The 18,500-nt window shown below is 43.4% G+C and overlaps 1 protein-coding gene across 1 annotated transcript; it reads left to right on the top strand.

Moving 5' to 3' along the window:
* Positions 1–335: 335 nt before the first annotated feature.
* On the top strand, positions 336–17,940 carry LOC106613688 (AP-1 complex subunit mu-1). The gene is made up of 12 exons (XM_014216216.3): positions 336–596; positions 1,227–1,383; positions 1,718–1,785; positions 1,910–2,040; positions 2,287–2,434; positions 2,637–2,763; positions 3,112–3,254; positions 3,869–3,940; positions 4,077–4,235; positions 4,417–4,542; positions 12,135–12,210; positions 17,022–17,940. The coding sequence occupies exons 1-12, from the start codon at positions 555–557 to the stop codon at positions 17,042–17,044; spliced, it is 1,272 nt and encodes a 423-aa protein (XP_014071691.1). The 5' UTR covers positions 336–554; the 3' UTR covers positions 17,045–17,940.
* The last annotated feature ends 560 nt before the right edge of the window (positions 17,941–18,500 follow it).

The raw sequence follows: 18,500 nt of genomic DNA, 5'->3' as shown, positions 1-18,500 counted from the left end.
TATGTATGAAGGAAATATTTGTGTTGGGAATAGAAAGACAGCTTCCCGGAAGTAGAGCAATATAATAGTAAATATTAGCAAAGGTTTTCTGTTATATAGACAAGATAGTCGAGTAATCGCTCTAACAATGGAAATACATGTCTTCAAAGGTTGAAGGGAGGAGGCGAAAAGGTTGGACCCTTCTAGGTAATAAGGTCAGATACGCATGTCAACAACGTGCAGAACTCTGATATAAAGTCGTTTTGTTGTTGAGATACCACGTGCGTTAGTTTATTCGTAACAATCGAACTCGAAACGTATATTTGATCAAATAAGCAATTACATTATTTTGATGAGCAAATTCAACACATTCAAAAGTTCCTCACTTTCGCGGTCTTGTTTTCATGGACATAATTTGGGCGGAGTAAACCCTCTCGCTTCGCTTCTTCCTCTCTAGTGTTAGCCGGCAACACCTAGCACTCCTAGGTGGATGCTACCGTACCGCCGCATGTTTTAGATATTCTAAATATTTTTCACCGGTACCAACTCGTAAGTTTCGACGAGCTAGAAGAAAAATGTCAGCAAGTGCGGTGTATGTGTTAGATCTTAAAGGCAAGGTAAGAGGAACTGAGATTAGTTCAGCCAGCTAAAGAGCTAACGTTAGCTAGCTTAATCTAACATGGTTCACATTAAAATGTTTACTAATGCATCACATAATTTGATGGCCAAATTACAACATACAGCTAGCTACTTTACATTCTAAGAAAAATATACAATAGTGAATTTGAGATGGCTAGCTTTTGATGTTGATACGGGACATTAATAATATGCATTGTAGCTAGTTACTTAGCTAGCAGCTACCCCACCCAGCTAGACTGGTATTGGGATCAGATTAGGATGGACTGGTTCAATGGATCACGTAATGTATTGTGGCTAAATTCTGCATGATTATGATAATGGTTGTGGTGGCCTTGTGAACAGTCTACTGCCTGACAAGAGCCCATACCATCCAAGGATGTCATCATGATCACCAACATTTGCCCCCATCCTAAGGCCTGTTTGAGAATGAGAACACACTTTATGTGAAGCCTCAAATGCATAGTCCAGTTAGACCCATGTAGATTTTTGTGTTCCATATCAAGACACTTGAAGATCTGAAAACATGATGCCATCAGGAGGCACATACCATGTAGGACGAGAGATGGCTAGAGAAGTAAGTTCCTGTTGATTTTGTTTCACCTCTCCAGGTTCTGGTCTGTCGTAACTACAGAGGAGATGTGGACATGTCAGAGATTGAACACTTTATGCCCATCCTCATGGACAGAGAGGAGGAGGGCAACTTATCCCCTATCCTGGCTCACGGAGGGGTCCGCTTCATGTGGATCAAACACAACAATCTGTACCGTATCCTTACTGCCACTTACTCAACCTCTCACACAGGGGATTAGAATGACTACTGCCTCAGTATTCCTTTTCCTTTCCAATATATGGTCCCCAATACAAATGGGAAATTTATTCCATATTTTGTTCTGGGTAAAAGGGAGAGTGATGGTTGGTTTGACTGCTCAGGTCAAATGACTACTTATCTCGCTGAGAGTTCAAGCAATGGATAGGTTCACTTCTTGCAAATTCCACTTGTAGTTCATTCTCAAACTGGCCACCTTTTTGACGGTAGATACAAGTCGACTTATGTTGAAAGCCCCACATAAACTTTTCACCTTAACAAATGTTCCATCAGTTGTAGCAACGTCTAAGAAAAATGCCTGTGTCTCCTTGGTCTTCTCTTTCCTCTACAAAATTATCCAGGTGAGTTACAATCTGTCTATAATGGTGTGTGCAGTAGTCTTATTTTCCAATAACCCATCGCTTTTACTGGTGGTTAACTGGTAAAAAATGTGTTGTATCTAGACTCAGCCTATTGTCTCTGCAGGTTTTCTCCGAGTATTTTAAAGAGTTGGAAGAGGAGAGTATCAGAGATAACTTTGTCATCATCTATGAGTTGATGGATGAGCTGATGGACTTTGGCTATCCTCAGACTACTGACAGCAAGATCCTTCAAGAGTGAGTATCCTATCTAGCCCTTATTCTGTCTACAAAACTCTCTCTGTACAAACCTATGTTTAGCTTCCATTAAACAGTTTAAAATTCCTCCAAGTTAAACATGATTTAATAATGTAGTAGTGACCTACAGTACTGTGTGTACAGTTTATCTTCCATTTCACCTAAACACCCAGTATGGCTGCAGACAGACAGTTCCTGTCATTGTTGTCCTGTCCTCTCACCAGGTCTGTCTCTGTTTGTTTGTAGGTACATCACCCAAGAGGGGCACAAGCTGGACACAGGGGGCCCGCGCCCTCCTGCCACCGTCACCAACGCTGTGTCCTGGAGGTCAGAGGGCATCAAGTACAGGAAGAATGAAGTCTTCCTGGATGTCATCGAGTCTGTTAATCTTCTGGTGCGGCGCCTTGTCACGTCGTGTTTTAAGTCTAACACTCTCCTCCCTCTAATACAGTCTTGGCTTGCAATGTTTATTATTTCTCTATGACCAAATTATTCAGTGTTTTATTGAAGTAATTTCAACCATTTTGAACGTAGACGCATGTCTGCAATTGTTGTAAACGGTTTGACACTTCTCCCCCTTTCTCTCCTCTGTGCAGGTCAGTGCGAACGGTAACGTGCTGCGCAGTGAGATCGTGGGCTCCATCAAGATGCGTGTGTTCTTGTCGGGGATGCCTGAGCTGCGTCTGGGCCTCAACGATAAAGTTCTGTTTGAGAACACTGGCAGTGAGTTCCTCTGCACTGTGTGTCAGTGTCACTGGATTGGTTACAGTTCAGTTAAAATACAAATGCACGTCAGATTTCAAAGCTGTTTCTGTCTGTATTCTCATCCCAAATTTTAAACACTAACGCGTGACTTAGCCTTTGGCTTAGAATTTCCCATCGACATCATTGTATGAGTTGCAAGGAAGTTGAAGTTGTGTGCTGTGCGCACATATTTCAAGTTAGGATTCAGCTCTTACCTCTAATCTATTTAAATTCCAAACAGAGCTTGTATTTTTCTCAGATAACTGTACTTGTACCAGGTACAATCCTTTCATGCCCTGACTCTCTCTGTCGCTGTGCTCACCACAGGAGGGAAGAGTAAATCAGTGGAGCTGGAGGACACGAAGTTCCACCAGTGTGTGCGTCTGTCCCGCTTTGAGAATGACCGCACCATCTCCTTCATTCCCCCCGATGGAGAGTTTGAGCTAATGTCCTACCGCCTCAACACACACGTGGGTATTGTATGAGAGAGAGAGAGAGAGAGAGGCCAGTTTCATTAGATGGGCTTGTCATTATGGGTCTGTGTTACAAAGATATGAAGTCTTAGACAAAACAAAAATAATTGTTCATGAAGCTTCTCCATCGAAAGGGCTTCTTCGTCCAAGACTAGGTTTAATCTCTGTCCAGGTAACCACCCCCTTTATGGGATGGGCGTGCAATTAGAAGTGTACAAGTTAAAGCTGGAATCCGTACTTGGTGAAACTGCCACGTCCGTTTTGCAATATTAAAACAATAAAGAAGTTACTTCATACAGCTAACACTGTTTATTCCCCTCGGGCATAGCACGTCATTGCACGAGCAGTAGAATAGCAGAGTATTTATTACAATTTTTTTACACTCCGTTTCATCAACTAAACAAAACCGATAGCAAATGCGCTGGGGCAGACAGTGACCCTCTTTCACCTTATGCAGATTTCCGCTTTAAGGAATTGCTATTTTAGTTATGCATATGAGATTATGACATGCCATTTTGCATGTACAGGAAAGACATGTCAATGCAGAAATGACCCTTTCGTTGTATTGATGAGTTGTTGTTTTTTAAGCCTATGAAATGTGTTGTCCCCAGGTGAAGCCCCTGATCTGGATAGAGTCTGTGATAGAGAAACACTCCCACAGCAGGATCGAGTACATGATCAAGGTAAACACCTTGACGTTACCCAGCAGCTAACAGTATGCTCTGGTATCAAATCAATAGTTGACCACAAAGCTATCGTAAATGCAAATAGCATGATCTTCAGAAATGCCATGTATTAGCCTCTCTGTTTGTGTCTAAGGCCAAGAGTCAGTTCAAGAGGCGCTCCACGGCCAACAACGTGGAGATCCACATTCCAGTTCCCACAGACGCAGACTCGCCCAAGTTCAAGACCACCGTGGGCAGTGTCAAGTGGATCCCAGAGAACAGTGAGGTTGTCTGGTCCATCAAGTCATTCCCGGTGAGCACAACAACACACTGGACTGCATGCTAGCGTAGACCATAGTTCTCAAAGTGCGGTTCTTTTGAGTGTCTGAACATCATAACCACAAAGATCTCAAGTGTCACTTAACTAACCTGGATACATTTATGTAAAAAAATCCACATTATCCTAAGTCTTGCTCTGTTTTGTCTTGTCCCAGGGGGGTAAGGAGTATCTGATGAGAGCCCACTTCGGTCTGCCAAGTGTGGAAGCAGAGGACAAGGAGGGGAAGCCCCCCATCAGTGTGAAGTTTGAGATCCCCTACTTCACTACCTCTGGCATCCAGGTGAGCATCCTCACTGCAGTACCTCTTCTATCCTCCAGGGGGTCTCTTGTTGCTGTTACTGGGAGACTGGGAATCACTCTAACACAGGATGGCGCTGTTGTAACGCGGGTGAGGTCTGGCTGCTCGCGCTGAGAACCTGAGATGTGCTTGAGATCGTGCTTGGTTTGCTGCTTCAAAGACTGGTGTCGGGTGTGTGCATGGTACTGTTGTAGGTAGAACTGCTGTGGTTTTTAATGCAGACCGTACAACAGACTGCCAGTCAACACAGGGAGAACAACGTCACCGTAGCGTTGGTCTGGCGGGTCTCTCTGTAACATATCTACACTAGAGAGTTAAGGTGTTGTTGACAAGCTACACTCAGAAGGATGTGCACACATTCAAATAGTTCTGCACCGGTACTGTATTGCCAGCATCAGGCAACTGGCGAAAAATAAACTGCTCCACACACTTTATTTCATTTAACTAGGCAAGTCAGTTAAGAACACATTCTTATTTTACAATGACGGCTAACCCGGACGACGCTGGGCCGATTGTGCGCCGCCCTATGGGACTCCCGATCACGGCCGGTTGTGATACAGCCCGGGATCGGACCAGGGTCTGTAGTGACGCCTCTAGCACTGAGATGCAGTGCCTTAGACCGCTGCGCCACTCAGGAGCACCAAAAACTCACTGCTTTTAAGACTTACTTTGTTTTGCTCTGTTTTATTGCGATGTTGTTTCTACCCATTATACTCAGACCGAATGGTCAATAGGTATTAGATGGGCTGGTTAAGATGAGAACAGTTAGGGGCAGAGTACCAGTGTGCAGGTCCTTATTTAAGTCGGGCAGTGTTCTGGATCAGTGTCAAGCTCTCCCTGTCAGGCCTCTGCTTCCAGATCTGACACCAGGGAAATGACATCAGAGCCCAGAGAATCAAAGGAAAGCCTTTTTGTTGCCTCAGTGTGGGGTTTGCTCGCCTCGGGTCTTTGTTTCCTGGTGAAAAACGAGCATGGCCAACTTATTATGGAGATGCACAACCTCACATCAGCACTAAAACAAACCATTTGCGTCTCCATACAGGAATACAAAGCTATGAAGTCAACGCATTACACCATTGTAGGGATTAACATGGGTAAACGGGGTCCTGGGACTGTCCCTGGAACACTCTTCACATTACCCCCCCCCCCCCAATAAAATGACAAGACCTGGGAAATTACATTTGTCCTTAGTGGAATTGATGCAATTCCACAAAATACATGACATGTGTAGCAGCAGATTAGCAAAAAATTAAATAGCACATTATCCAAACAGGTTGTTGCATGGAAGCCTTGAGTCTAGGATATTTACTTCCCACAAAGTCACCATAAATTCAAAGCACACGCATAATTGACACTGCCGGACTGCACACGCGACCCGACTGCAGTTAGTAAACCCTACAGGAAACCCCTACAGTACAGCCTAGGAAAAGATTTGTGCCTCTTTGAGCTGTCATTGTGACTTCAGACAGTCACACATTTGATAGGCCCCTATGCACAATACACTACATCTGTCAGTCTTGAAGCCCGAGGGGAAATCTTCTCCTGGCATAGAGCCTCGGCTATTCTTCAATCCCACTGAAACCCCGAATCCTTACTCCAGTCTCGCGTGAAAAATCCTAACTTTATTCTGTGATCCATAGGTTGCATTATCGAAGCACGTCTTGTGCCTATGCATGTCAAAATACATCTATAACATTTCCCCCGCTTTTCTCCTACTTGCTGCCCATCTGAGAGCTTCGGTTGAGAATGTGTGATCAACAAACAGTGTGAGTGTATATATGAATGTTATTTTTTTAAACAGAGTTTGTCCCTGTTAAGATATCTTTTTAAAACATTTCCTCTCTTCATCTCCCCGTTATTCATGAGCTGATCTGCTGTCTGTATAATCATCAACTCCATTTTGCCAAATGTAGGAGAGATTCTGTCATTCGTTAGATGTTATCTAGCAAGCTTAGCAACTTTGTTCATTTGACTTTTGTTTGTATGGTTCGACAACTCTGTACTCTCGGTGCGTCCTGAGTGCACTCTTTGTTGAGATGACCCACTGCTGAAATGCACTGAATTGAGGAACATGATAATGGCCTGTTTTGCAATTCACAGCAATGTCATTGGCGATCAAAGATAGTTACTCAATCATTACTAAATATCAGTTTCATTTGCTCTGAAATCTTTACATAGTGGCGCTGACAAGGTGTCGCAACGTCCCTCTTATTTGGGGAGAACCCAGGCATTTTCACCATATCTTGATTTTAAACACTTTAAACGGGCACTTTGTGGACTCCAGAAAGAATAGCAACTCCTTCTGCAAAACGAATAAACAAAAACCTCAGATTTTCGCAGTATTTCCCAGGATTCTCGGGATGAATATGAATTATCTTCTGGAAAATCTTAATCCCAATACCATTGTGCTGCAGCGCTGTGTTTTTGAGCTGTACCAGCAGAACATTTTCAGCATTAGTAACAATCTAGCTTAGATTTTCAAGTTTGCCTAGGGACATCTCCTCTAACCTCCCATGCATTTGGGCTAAACACAAATTAGGCACTTTGGGAGTGCAGGGAATTGGTTATTAAAGTTGAGTTAAGAGTCAGTAAAGCAGAAGAAACTCAAGCCTGTTATCTACACCTCCATTGTGTCGTATTGTAAATGTGCCATGCTAGCTCACAGTGGTGACATCAGGTCACATTGCTGGAAACCCGCATTGGTGTCTAGTGGTTACCTCACCTTCCATAGCAGGTTTATGTGTGCGTTGGGCTGGTTTCCTTTCCTTTTGTACGAGCGTATGACATGTGTTCACAAGGCCTCTTGTCTTGCCAATAGAGCCACAGGATATGTTACCTGGTGTCTCTCTCAATTTACCCTCTATGTAAATTCACTATCAAACTGTTTTAATAAATGAGACAATCTGTCCAATATTTTTCAAAGGAAGTTATATTTTTCTATACCCAAATGTTAGAGCCAAACATGCTCTGCTAAATTAGAGCTTTTCTCAGTTTTTGGTGTCATTCCCATATCAATATTCTGCAGTGGCGTCCCACACAGAATTGAAAGGCAGAGGATTAAATTACACTTTGCTTGAAACTCTCTGGAAATGAGGATGTTTTGGCACTAATGGAAAATGAGGGATTTCATAATCCAATAGCGGGACTGAGAGACATTCAGTGTCTTCCTGTTGTAGTGTTCTACCAGAGAATTTTCTCCGAAAGGTTTCATCATCACTACAAGATGCACTCGTAACAGCCACACTTATTTAACCCTAGTGGTGGCACCTTGAGGAAAGGGTTGCTTGTAAACCGAAGCCCCTCAAAATAACTCACTCAACCAGAGATCAATGGAGCCTTCATCAGAGATGCTACTTTTAGCTACTGGAAGCTACTATTTAGGGGTTTTGATGGGGAGCTATTTTGTGGCCCTGGCTGACCCCAAGGTCGCTACGCTGGTGTTCCAGGGCCTCTTGAACTGTGCAGAGCCCCTGTGGCCACTCCAACGGAGCCCACCACACGCCACCAAGGATCTCTGCTAGCATTGAGGGAACATTAATGCAGCCTGGGCTTTATTACAGGGAGTACGCCACTTACTGCTCAGTGTGTGTGTCTGTGGGTGCGTGCCTCTGCATATGCCTGGCTGCATGTGTGACCATGTGTTTGCACACTCACGCTCTCCACGCTACCCGGTCTCTCGCACACGACACACAGCACCAAGGGGGAAAAAAGGAACCACATCATCAACTCCTTGATTAGACAGCGTGGTATATCAAAGTGGTGTTTTACCCCACCGCCAACCAGCCAGGCCTACAGGCAGATGTGCATTAAGCCCCCCAGCCATATCCAGCCATATCCCATCTGAGGTAGAAAAGGGAAGTTTACCACCAGAGCGGTTTGGGCTGCTCCAGAGGCATAGGCTGCTGGGTTTCTTTATAGCCTGCTGATGGTAGGGGGGGGAAGCCACATCAGGGCTCATCTGTCCCCCTCCAGGGGATAATTACAGCCAGGTTCCCCCTCCCCTCAGACACAGTGGCGTGGCCTGCCAGCCTCTCGGAGAGATGTACTCCATATAGGCCTAGTCAACCACCAGAACAGAACGCTTGGCCAACTGCAAAGTACTCATGTACTGCATTACAGTAAATATATCATAGTCTGTATTGTGTACTGAATAAAAAAAATAAACTGGTACTGTGTATGAAGATAACTGTATTTGGCACAGACATCATCACAGAAATTCTGGTGTGGTATCAATTTCATATGCGATTTGATGGATGTGCCTCTGTGGTAATTTTTGTAAGCACATGATCATTTGATCTTCATTTAATGTAAACAAACTGTTCTTCCTGTTATAAACAGAAATTATCAGACGTCTATCAGTAGTTAGTAGAACTGTCCCGTGGGCCTAGTTATTTCAAAAGAGAACTTCAAAAACAAGTTGTTTGTTGGACCCTGGTTGACGGATTCGTTGCCTAGTTCCGCTTGAACGTTCATTGAAGCGCTGATCAAATCAAATCAAATGGCTGTTGAAAAGGTCAACTGTCTTCCAGATAGCCTGGAGAAACCGCTTGTTCTCAACAACTACTGTCTGGTATTCGCATTCTCTAACATCTCAGAGAAACCTAAACACTGAGGACACAGTCATCCCCAAGATAAATCTGCTCTATTTCAAGAGAGTGTCCTTTTTTAAAATATGGCATTCTTAGCTTGGTCCGACTGTGCCCCAGACTTTGGAACGAATGTGTGCGAATGTTTGTGCCTGCTTTGGCCTTACAGTAGTTTAGAACAACAAACATCTAAATTTGTAAGGCACCAGACTACTTAGACACAGAGTAGTAGGCTACACCTCGATTTAGCTGCATTCATTACAGCATTACGTCGGCCAACCTTGTTACGGTCTGTGACTAACTGGTAGTGTAGGAATAAGAAGCTACCAATTTCACCACCGGCAGTGTAGAGTTGTAGACGGGGAAACTAATGTTGGAGACTTCGGGACGAGAAAAATGCTCTGTCCTTGTTTCACCCCATGGCTACTATTCCTGCATCTCTTTTGATCAAGGCTATTTCTCACTACGACTTATAAACCATAGAAACTATGAAATATTGAATTGGCTCAGTTAGCATATCACTTTTAGCCAAGACAGGAGACTTAGGTTAGCATGATTCTGGCTGATAAAAGTGTGGATGTATAAATGTAGGCCAGATGTAATGGATGTGTTGGACAAAAACATCATTTATAATCTTTAGTGATTATGTATGAGGTGATCGCATAGTTGAGGGTCGCTAGTGAATGTCAACATAACCACCAGGCCATTCTGATGGTCCTTGGTGGCTTGCTTTGACCTGCTAGCAACCCTGTTCTGCCAATGACAGTCACTAGACTTAACTGATGTTAGCCTTGACCTGCCAGCACTGAGATCCTCCTATTCTCACAATGTCTAGACTGCAGACACACACACACACACACACACACACACACACACACACACACGCTCTCAGACCGTTCAGACAGTCCTCCTCCTATATGCAAATAGCCATATTCATTGTGTATTGGCCGTATGATCTGCTTCGAACACCCTTTTAGATTTTAAATCACACTTGAAATAGGCGTTGTTGCGCCTAAATGGGAGGCGATTTCTACAGCTCACAGTCCAAATACAGCGCTAGTCTGATATGGATAATGTCGGTCAGCAGACAGATTTACCTCTGTGGAGTAAATGATGTGTTTGTATCCAACTAGGTTGCCTTTGCACCAGAATGCGGGATTGTAGCCTTTTGTTGTTGTCAAGGGACGCAACAGCCCCCTCTCTGTGAAGCTGTTTGTTTCCTGTTATGAGAAGAACCGCCTTGTGTGTCTTGGAGGCAGGTTGTGTCCTGGCACTGGCAGTGTTCACACCTTTTCTGAGAGGAAGATGAAGGATGTTTTTTTGGGTGGCCGACTGCATGCCTTTTGCATCTTCATCAGGACCCCCAGACAGACGGGCCCCACACCCAGAGGTGTTTGTTGAGGAGCCTGTTAGGGCCGGTGTCCTGTTGTAGCATGGGTTTCTTCATTACAGCCCAGTTATGATTTATGGTACCCTTGTTGTAAAGTGTTTCACTCCCTAAAGTGTTTCACTCCCTAAAGCAAAAACTATCATCTTTCCCATATGGTGTTGATAAAAAGCTCAGTATTTATGTGAAGAGAGCTGGGCTGCGGTGTGGTGTGCTGTGGCCATTTACACATTGTCAAATCTGTCTGTCAGTGTAATTCTCTGGGCGGTTATTGCAAGTGTTTTATCCTATGGAAGATTTAAGGCTTAATCCCCCGCTCTCTTGTTCTGTTAGGATCTCTGAATGCCTTAATGTTCTCCTCGTTTCAACGAAAGCCCAGCCATGAAACAATAGGGAACTGTTTTACGATGGGGTAATATGAAGCTCAATCCACTGATAAGCTCACCACAGAGATAAGTATGTTAATTTACGCTGTTTGTTTTATAGGCCTCAGTGTAAATAATGAGATTTTAATGACCATAGTAAGTTAACTCCCTGTCATGCGTTCTGCTTACTATCAAAGTTTTCTCGTGTGACATGGCTCAATTTGGTAAATTCAGTTATGTAATATTATGCAATATGTGTGCCCTTGGTGGGTCTTGTTCAATAGGTTGTAGTTTCACAAGAAGGGCAAGTGAAGAATTTATGACATTTCACATAGGATTGGGAAGTGCCAGTTCCCTAATTTAGTATTAATATCTAAAAGTTTCTTAACCACCAGCTCGTTTCTCTCTTGAATGTGAGAGAAGTTCCCATCATCTACAGACATTGGCTTTGTTTGCAGGGCATGTATGACCTTATGGGTGGAACTTGGCATTGTTAAAGTTAGTATTTTAAGTGAATATAAAAATAATCTTCCTTGTAAAAACAACACAGTATCATGTATAGTTAACCCTATTTTGTTATGTTCAATGTATTTTACTTGACTGGTTTTCCAAACAGGCTCAGAATGACATGAAATGCACTGAGTGTACAAAACATTAGGAACACCCCTTTTACCTTCAGAACAGCCTCAATTTGTCGGGGTATGGACTCTACAAGGCGTTGAAAGTGTTCCACAGGGATGCTGGCCCATGTTGACTCCAAGGCTTCCCACAGTTGTGTCAAGTTGGCTGGATGTCCTTTGGGTGGTGGACCATCTTTGATACACACGGGAGAGTGAAAAACCCAGCAGCGTTGCAGTTCTTGACACAAACCGGTGCGACTGGCACCTACTACCATACTCCGTTCAAAGACACTTAGATATTTTGTTTTGCCCATTCACCCTCTGAATGGCACACATACACAATCCATGTCTCAAGGCGTAAACAGCCTTCTTTAACCCGTCTCCTTCCCTTCAATCACATTGATTTTGAAGTGGATTTAACAAGTGACCTCAATAAGGGATTATAACTTTCACATGGTCAGTCTATGTCATGGAAAGAGCAGGTAGCTCCTAATGTTTTGTCCACTCAGCGTATGTACTCTATAGAATTTGACTCTGCTTCCTCCCTTTAGTCACTGTTTGTGCTAGGTGTGACGATGGACAGGTTTCGTGATGTTTGCTCACTCTTGTTTTTTAGGTGCGTTATCTGAAGATCATTGAGAAGAGTGGCTACCAGGCTCTGCCATGGGTTCGATACATCACACAGAACGGAGGTAAGTCTCAAACTAGACATTCACACCCTTCTCACCAAACCTCCCAATGAAGACTGATCCTCAACCCACCATACTGTAATAATGATCTCTCGTTATCCCAGCCACCAAACATCTGCATATGAAACGCACTGTCATCTGCCATCAATCCTATGTGTTGAACTATGCATGTCTGAACTGCCACGTGTCTCTGCTCCTGTACTCTGGCGCTTCTGCTTCTGGGTGGGCCCCCCACGTTGCTCTGTTGCCCCTCACATAAATGTTTGGGCTTTTACTGGTTTCAATAGTTTTAGTAATTGCAGCACTGAATGTTGCTTCAGGGACCGTTTTGCCCTGCCTAGGAATAAGTCTAGGGGGACACTGCTACCAAGTGGTCTGTAACATCCTTCACTGGATTTCCCCCTGCTTCATGCAGTGCTGTGTGGTTCTATTATCTCCCCTCTACTGTGTGCCATGTTGTAAGGCTCTACAGTACAGTCTGCAGTCCGTCTCTCTCCAGGCCTCTCTTCCTGATCAGGTTATCTGTGCAGGTGGTCTGAGACAGGGGCCCCTCCCCTCCCGACTCTAATTGGCAGGAAGGAAGCATCCGGGAAACAGCGTTGTTCTTGGCGGCCGCTGGCCAGCTGTCGTACTGTACTACACCCCAACTAATGTCTGTCTTACTTATACACCGGCCCCCGCAGAGCCAACCAACATATTCATTACCTCCGATATCAACCAGAGGAAGGCATTCGTCTCCGCCGACTGTTTGTTTTGATACTTTGTCAATCGGGGGTTGAATCTTTTGTTCCGAGCAGTCTTTGGTGTCTGCGCCGACTACAGGTCCTGGTTTTGTTGTTGTGTGGCTTGAAGATGCAGCAGAAGTCTAGCTTCGCTCAAATCGGAATCGCCGATCCTGATGGAATTCATGTCAATATTTTCACTACAATAAAAGTAGATTCAACGGACAAGAAACGGTATCTCCAGTGATCCAGTCTCACCAGAAAGTATCATGATATTTGACAATATGAGTCCCGGGAATTCTACGGCTCCATTTTGTCTCAGTCCCCTCTGACACAGATGAGTTCCACCTTCATTGTCTGCGAGGAGAGCGAAAGCCAACACATGCTGAAGCGGTTATGAATGATGCTGCAACGCTGACATTGATACTATCTTTTGAAAAAGAGTGAAAAAAGGGAAGAAAAACAGGAGGGGGGGGGGGGGCTCTGAGGTCCCAGAGTACTGAGAGAACCTGCTAGTGTAGCTTGGGGGGAGGGCGGGCCGGGGAGAGGCTTTTGCCAAACGATGGTGACCTATCCAGTTTGGGGTTAGCGGATGACGAATGTAGGCAGCCCACAGGGACTCCGTGTGCACGCCCTTGCTCTTAAATGTTTATCTTACCTTTTGTCTCGGGGGTTATTGCCAGTGCATTTAGCCAAGGAATGATTTAGGAATGCACATGTGAGTAGGGAAATTCAAGGCTGCTGAAACTGAAAGCATACTTTTTCCATCGCCACTCACAATGTTTCTGATAGGATCTAATTAAACAGGGACCTGTGGGTCTGTTGAATTACTTGTCTTGGGTATGGGTGATAGATCTCATACTGGGGAGGTTAGACCTTAACGTGGGTGGATCGCTGAATACTTACAGTAGATGTACTGTATATAGACTGAGTTCTTTAGTTGACACAGATATAAAAAATGTGAGAACGGTGCCATCATGCTGCACTGTTGTATCTCACTAAAAGGGAAGGTGTAGATCCCCATTTCCATACGTCTGTATTTGTTATGTTCATGTGTGGTGTGTTCCGCTTAGGGTTAAACAAATACTACACCTTTTTGTTTATTTGTGTTAATGCCCCTAACTTTAATTTAAAAAAAAACAAATCCAACTTTATTATCACTCATCAACCCTGTTATTAAACAGATTTAAGTTGACATGTTATGGAAGCTGTCAGGGCAATTAAACAACACAGATCACAACGGTGCAATTACAAACTAGGTGTGAAGACAAGATATCTCATGTATGCTACCTCACGTGCTCTGGCCACTGCCAAGTTTTACTTCCACGTTCACCCCCAAGGCCCCAACTGAATAGCCAATGCCACCTGAACTGACTGCTTGCATCATCCCGACGAGCTCTGGGTTTTGGTGGCCAAACTGGTCACCAGTTTCCAGACTGATTCCTTGCCAGTGCCCCACCGCAGACTTCCACCGCACCACCATTTTGGGTCTTTTTTTCACTTCCTATGTAATTTTGTTGATCAAAAGAGCTGCAACGTTAGCGGAAAGATGTCCCGAGCCTTAACTGACGATTCAATCTTCATGAGGTTGATTTCATTAAAAGAGCTGAAATGTAATTAGGCATCCTTAATATTAAGCGTGGTACCCTGTGTGGTTTTATTAACTTCATCTATTAACGTTTACACCTTCAAAGGGGAAGGTCAATAATTCCATTCTATGTTTAGGTGACATCTCACTGTTATCAAACAATGAAAGACAAATTACTTCAAATTCCACATTTCATATCACTTTTAAAGAGGACCAGTGTTCTTTTATGGGGAAGCGATACACGACACCGTACAGCTCTAGAAATAAAGCACTGGCCTTAACCCAACTAGAGGCCTTGATGCCTTTGGCAGCCTGACAGTTTCTTCAGGCTGAATGAAAAGCCTTGTCCTATTTGCAGAGCGCCCTTGGGGCCTTGATGTGGCTGTAGGTCCTGATTGGCATATTGGTGGCGGTGAGGTCACAGACTGGGCTGTCGTTGAAGACTGGTGGAAAGTGTAGGAGTGGTGTGACAGGGTAATGCCACCCCCAAGGACCTGTGGCTTTACCCCTGCACCGACAAACAGTTTGTTGTGGACCACGGAGAGCCAATGGCACCTCATCTGCGTGTCCCTGTGTGTGACTGTGCCATGGCCAGGAGCCTGAGTCAGCAAAGCCACGCGTTGGCTCCGTCTCCGCAAGAAGAACTGTGTGCGCGTGCATTTCTGGGGAGAGGGGCGCATGGGACCAAATTAGAGACCTCCCATAAGCGTGCAGTAAAGGTCTGTAAACACAGCCTATCAATTACCACAGCCAAAGTAGTCCTGAAGACTTAAGTTGTCTTATTCTACCCCTTTAATGTTCTCCTCACTCAAAAGCCATATAGGAAACCAGCATGTGTTTGATGGTTAAGAGGACAGTCATTTTCAAGGAGGCTTGGGGGGGGGAATAAGCCACCAGACCCATTGTCTAGCCCGTGGCATGTGCACGCTACAATTAAAAATAGTTCTCCAGGCGAGTCGGAGTAATTTAGACTGCAGTGTAGACTGGATTCAAGAGTTCCGTTTTAAGTCTCATATTTTGTAAGAAATGTCATATTGCAGAGAAGTAGTATTTAGAAGTTTATTAGGTCTGTTAAAGTTGTTTTGAAGGGGTCAAAAGTATTTTTTAGTTTTATTCACATGAAAACATTCTGTCAAACTAACAATATGAATAGGCACATTTAGAAAGCAAACCGTCACATTTTACTGAAGTAAACATGTTATGATATTTAAAGCGTGTGTGTGTGTGTGGGTGTCTGTTAGACACTTCATAACTACCAAATTTGACACGTCATTTCTCGAACCACTGTAACATGTTAAAGGATTTACAAATGTCAATAGTGCGTTTCAAACCCACGTCACGTAACAATACTATTGGGCTCAGTTCACCATTGTTCCAAGTGCCTCTGGTTCCCCCTAGCAACCACAAAAACACTGCTCCACCGTAGGCTTTGCACTTAATTGCTCTTAAAGCAGATATGATTTAAGGCAAATGAAAACCAGATACGCTGGGCTTATGGGGCAAGCGGTTTCATCACTCCATATCTAACGTTCCACACACCACACTGTTTCCATAACAAACTGTGTTTTTATTATTGTTATCATTACAGAAATTGAGGCTGTGTTCTTTAGGCTAAAGAGTGTGATTTTGGAGCGGTTTCCACGAACAGACGGTACTGATCTTGTTAAATCCGGCCCACGCTGCGTGCATGCCCTCGTCGCAAAAGTGAATTCACACAGTCCACACACACATGCATACTGTACATACACACACAAACAAGTACACAATCTGGTGTGTGTGTGTGTGTGTGTGTGTGTGTGTGTGTGTGTGTGTGTGTGTGTGTGTGTGTGTGTGTGTGTGTGTGTGTGTGTGTGTGTGTGTGTGGTGTGTGTGTGTGTGTGTGTGTGTGTGTGTGTGTGTGTGTGTGTGTGTGTGTGTGTGTGTGTGTGTGTGAGAGAGGGAGTGCGGATGTCATGCTCACCTCTACTCAAAAGTCAGATTCCTGAACAGATAAGCAGTCAGAATTTGGCTTGAGTGAAGAAACCAAACTCCACACAGCTGTGTGCTTCCCATTGTAAATGTATGTGCATTTAAGATGTTTATTTACGAGTCATGCTGCCAAGCATAGCACCAGAGGAACTTAACATCTCCTTACAAACACACAGTCTTTGGTCTGAGGGAACTAAAATAAGGACACTTATCCTTGAGCTGGTTCTGCTGGTTTTAACAAGAGTTTTCTCGTCTTATTGTCTTCCTTCTGTTAGTTTTATAATGGGTGGAGCCAACTCCCACAAGACGAATCACATTTTATTTAGTTTGGCTCTTGGAGTAATATTAAAACGTTAATGAATTGTGTGTTTTGAGGTTAAGATGGAAGGGTAGGGAAAGGACTTCTCTGTAAGCATTCGCTTAGCCTTTATGGCCAAACCGATGTTTCTAGATCAGTCAATATTCATGTATGACTGTCAGCCAAATGGATGTTTACTAATGAGTTCACGAATTGTTTAATTCTTTTCTTTCTCCAGATTACCAGCTCCGAACCCAATAGAAGCTGCAGCAGAGGAAGGAAGGACCCATATTTCCAGGATGTATAACTACCTATAGTCCTATGTCATGGACCGTTGTTGTCAACTGTTCTTTTTGTTTTCATTTCCATCTTAAAGTTTAGTTGAAATGTAGTGCCATAATACATATGATACTCCTCTGAAAATTCAGAATCTAGGCTTTTATTTGGTTACAGTTGTATTCCAAAAGCAGTAAAATGCACAATATCTCTAGAGTTACTCAAAGGTAGGTCAGTTGCAAATAATAAATACAGTTGTTGATACTTTACTTCCCTGTGGTCTAGCGTTCCAAGCTGCTGTCTCCAGATCACATATACCGCTGCAGCATGGGTTTGAATCTGTACCACTGCTATTTTCTCTCTCTTCTGTCCTTCCCCTCTATCCTGTCCACTAAAAACTGAATTAAGTGAGTGGGACTGACACTCCTTTAAAAAAATAAAAAAGGTACTTCTCCTTTTTCCATCTAAATTACATGCATGAAGATTTTATTTCATAGGTCAATTTCAGGTGTTGTGTGACCAACACAGTACAGTGTTAAAAGAAAATGTGAATTGACAAACAGCTTTCTTAATTTCTCTGTTCCATTTACTTGGTGATAGCCTGACTCAAGGCTGGAAAAAGCTCTTCAATATATATTGTTTGTGTGGCATCAGTCTGTGTGGCTGTTATGATGAGATAGGGTGCATTGGTACATTCATGCAGATCAAAGTGAGCACTTAAAATAGACAAATTGTAATAAAATATGTGCCACATTAGTTTTTATGTTTGTGTCATCACTCCAAAGTTACAGTTCCTTTATGCCACCATTACCCCTATTAAGAATAAAATCCTGAATGCTTATTAAGGATGTATTATTTGCTCATTAAAAACTATAACAGTGTTTTCATTTGACATTTTGATCTTTTCATTTGTTTTTGGGTTTCTTATCCTCACATTGGTCAGTGGAAATAACATGACTGACGTGACTTTAAAAAAAAAGGTGGAGAACAAGTTCTCATTTACAACCTGGCCAAGATAAAGCAAAGCAGTGCGACATAAACAACAACACAGAGTTACACATAAACGTACAGTCAATAAAACCATAGAAAAATCTATGTACAGTGTGTGCAAATGTAGAAGAGTAGGGAGGTAAGGCAATAAATAGGAAATGAGGCGAAATAATTACAATTTAGTATTAACACTGAAGCCTTTTAAACAGCTTGGAAAATTCCAGAAAATGATGTAATGGCTTTAGAAGCTTCTGATAGGCTAATTGACATAATTTGAGTCAATTGGAGGTGTACCTGTGGATGTATTTCATGGTCTACCTTCAAACTCAGTGCCTCTGCTTGACATCATGGGAAAATCAAAAGAAATCAGCGAAGACCTCAGAAAAATAATTGTAGACCTCCACAAGTCTGGTTCGTCCTTGGGAGCAATTTCTAAACGCCTGGAAGTACC

This window comes from Salmo salar, chromosome 10 (genome assembly GCF_965601325.2).
Source record: "Salmo salar chromosome 10, fSalSal1, whole genome shotgun sequence".
In the NCBI taxonomy this organism is placed as follows: domain Eukaryota; kingdom Metazoa; phylum Chordata; class Actinopteri; order Salmoniformes; family Salmonidae; genus Salmo; species Salmo salar.
The sequence above is the reverse complement of the archived record's forward strand: the minus strand, read 5'-3'. Positions and strand labels throughout refer to the sequence as shown.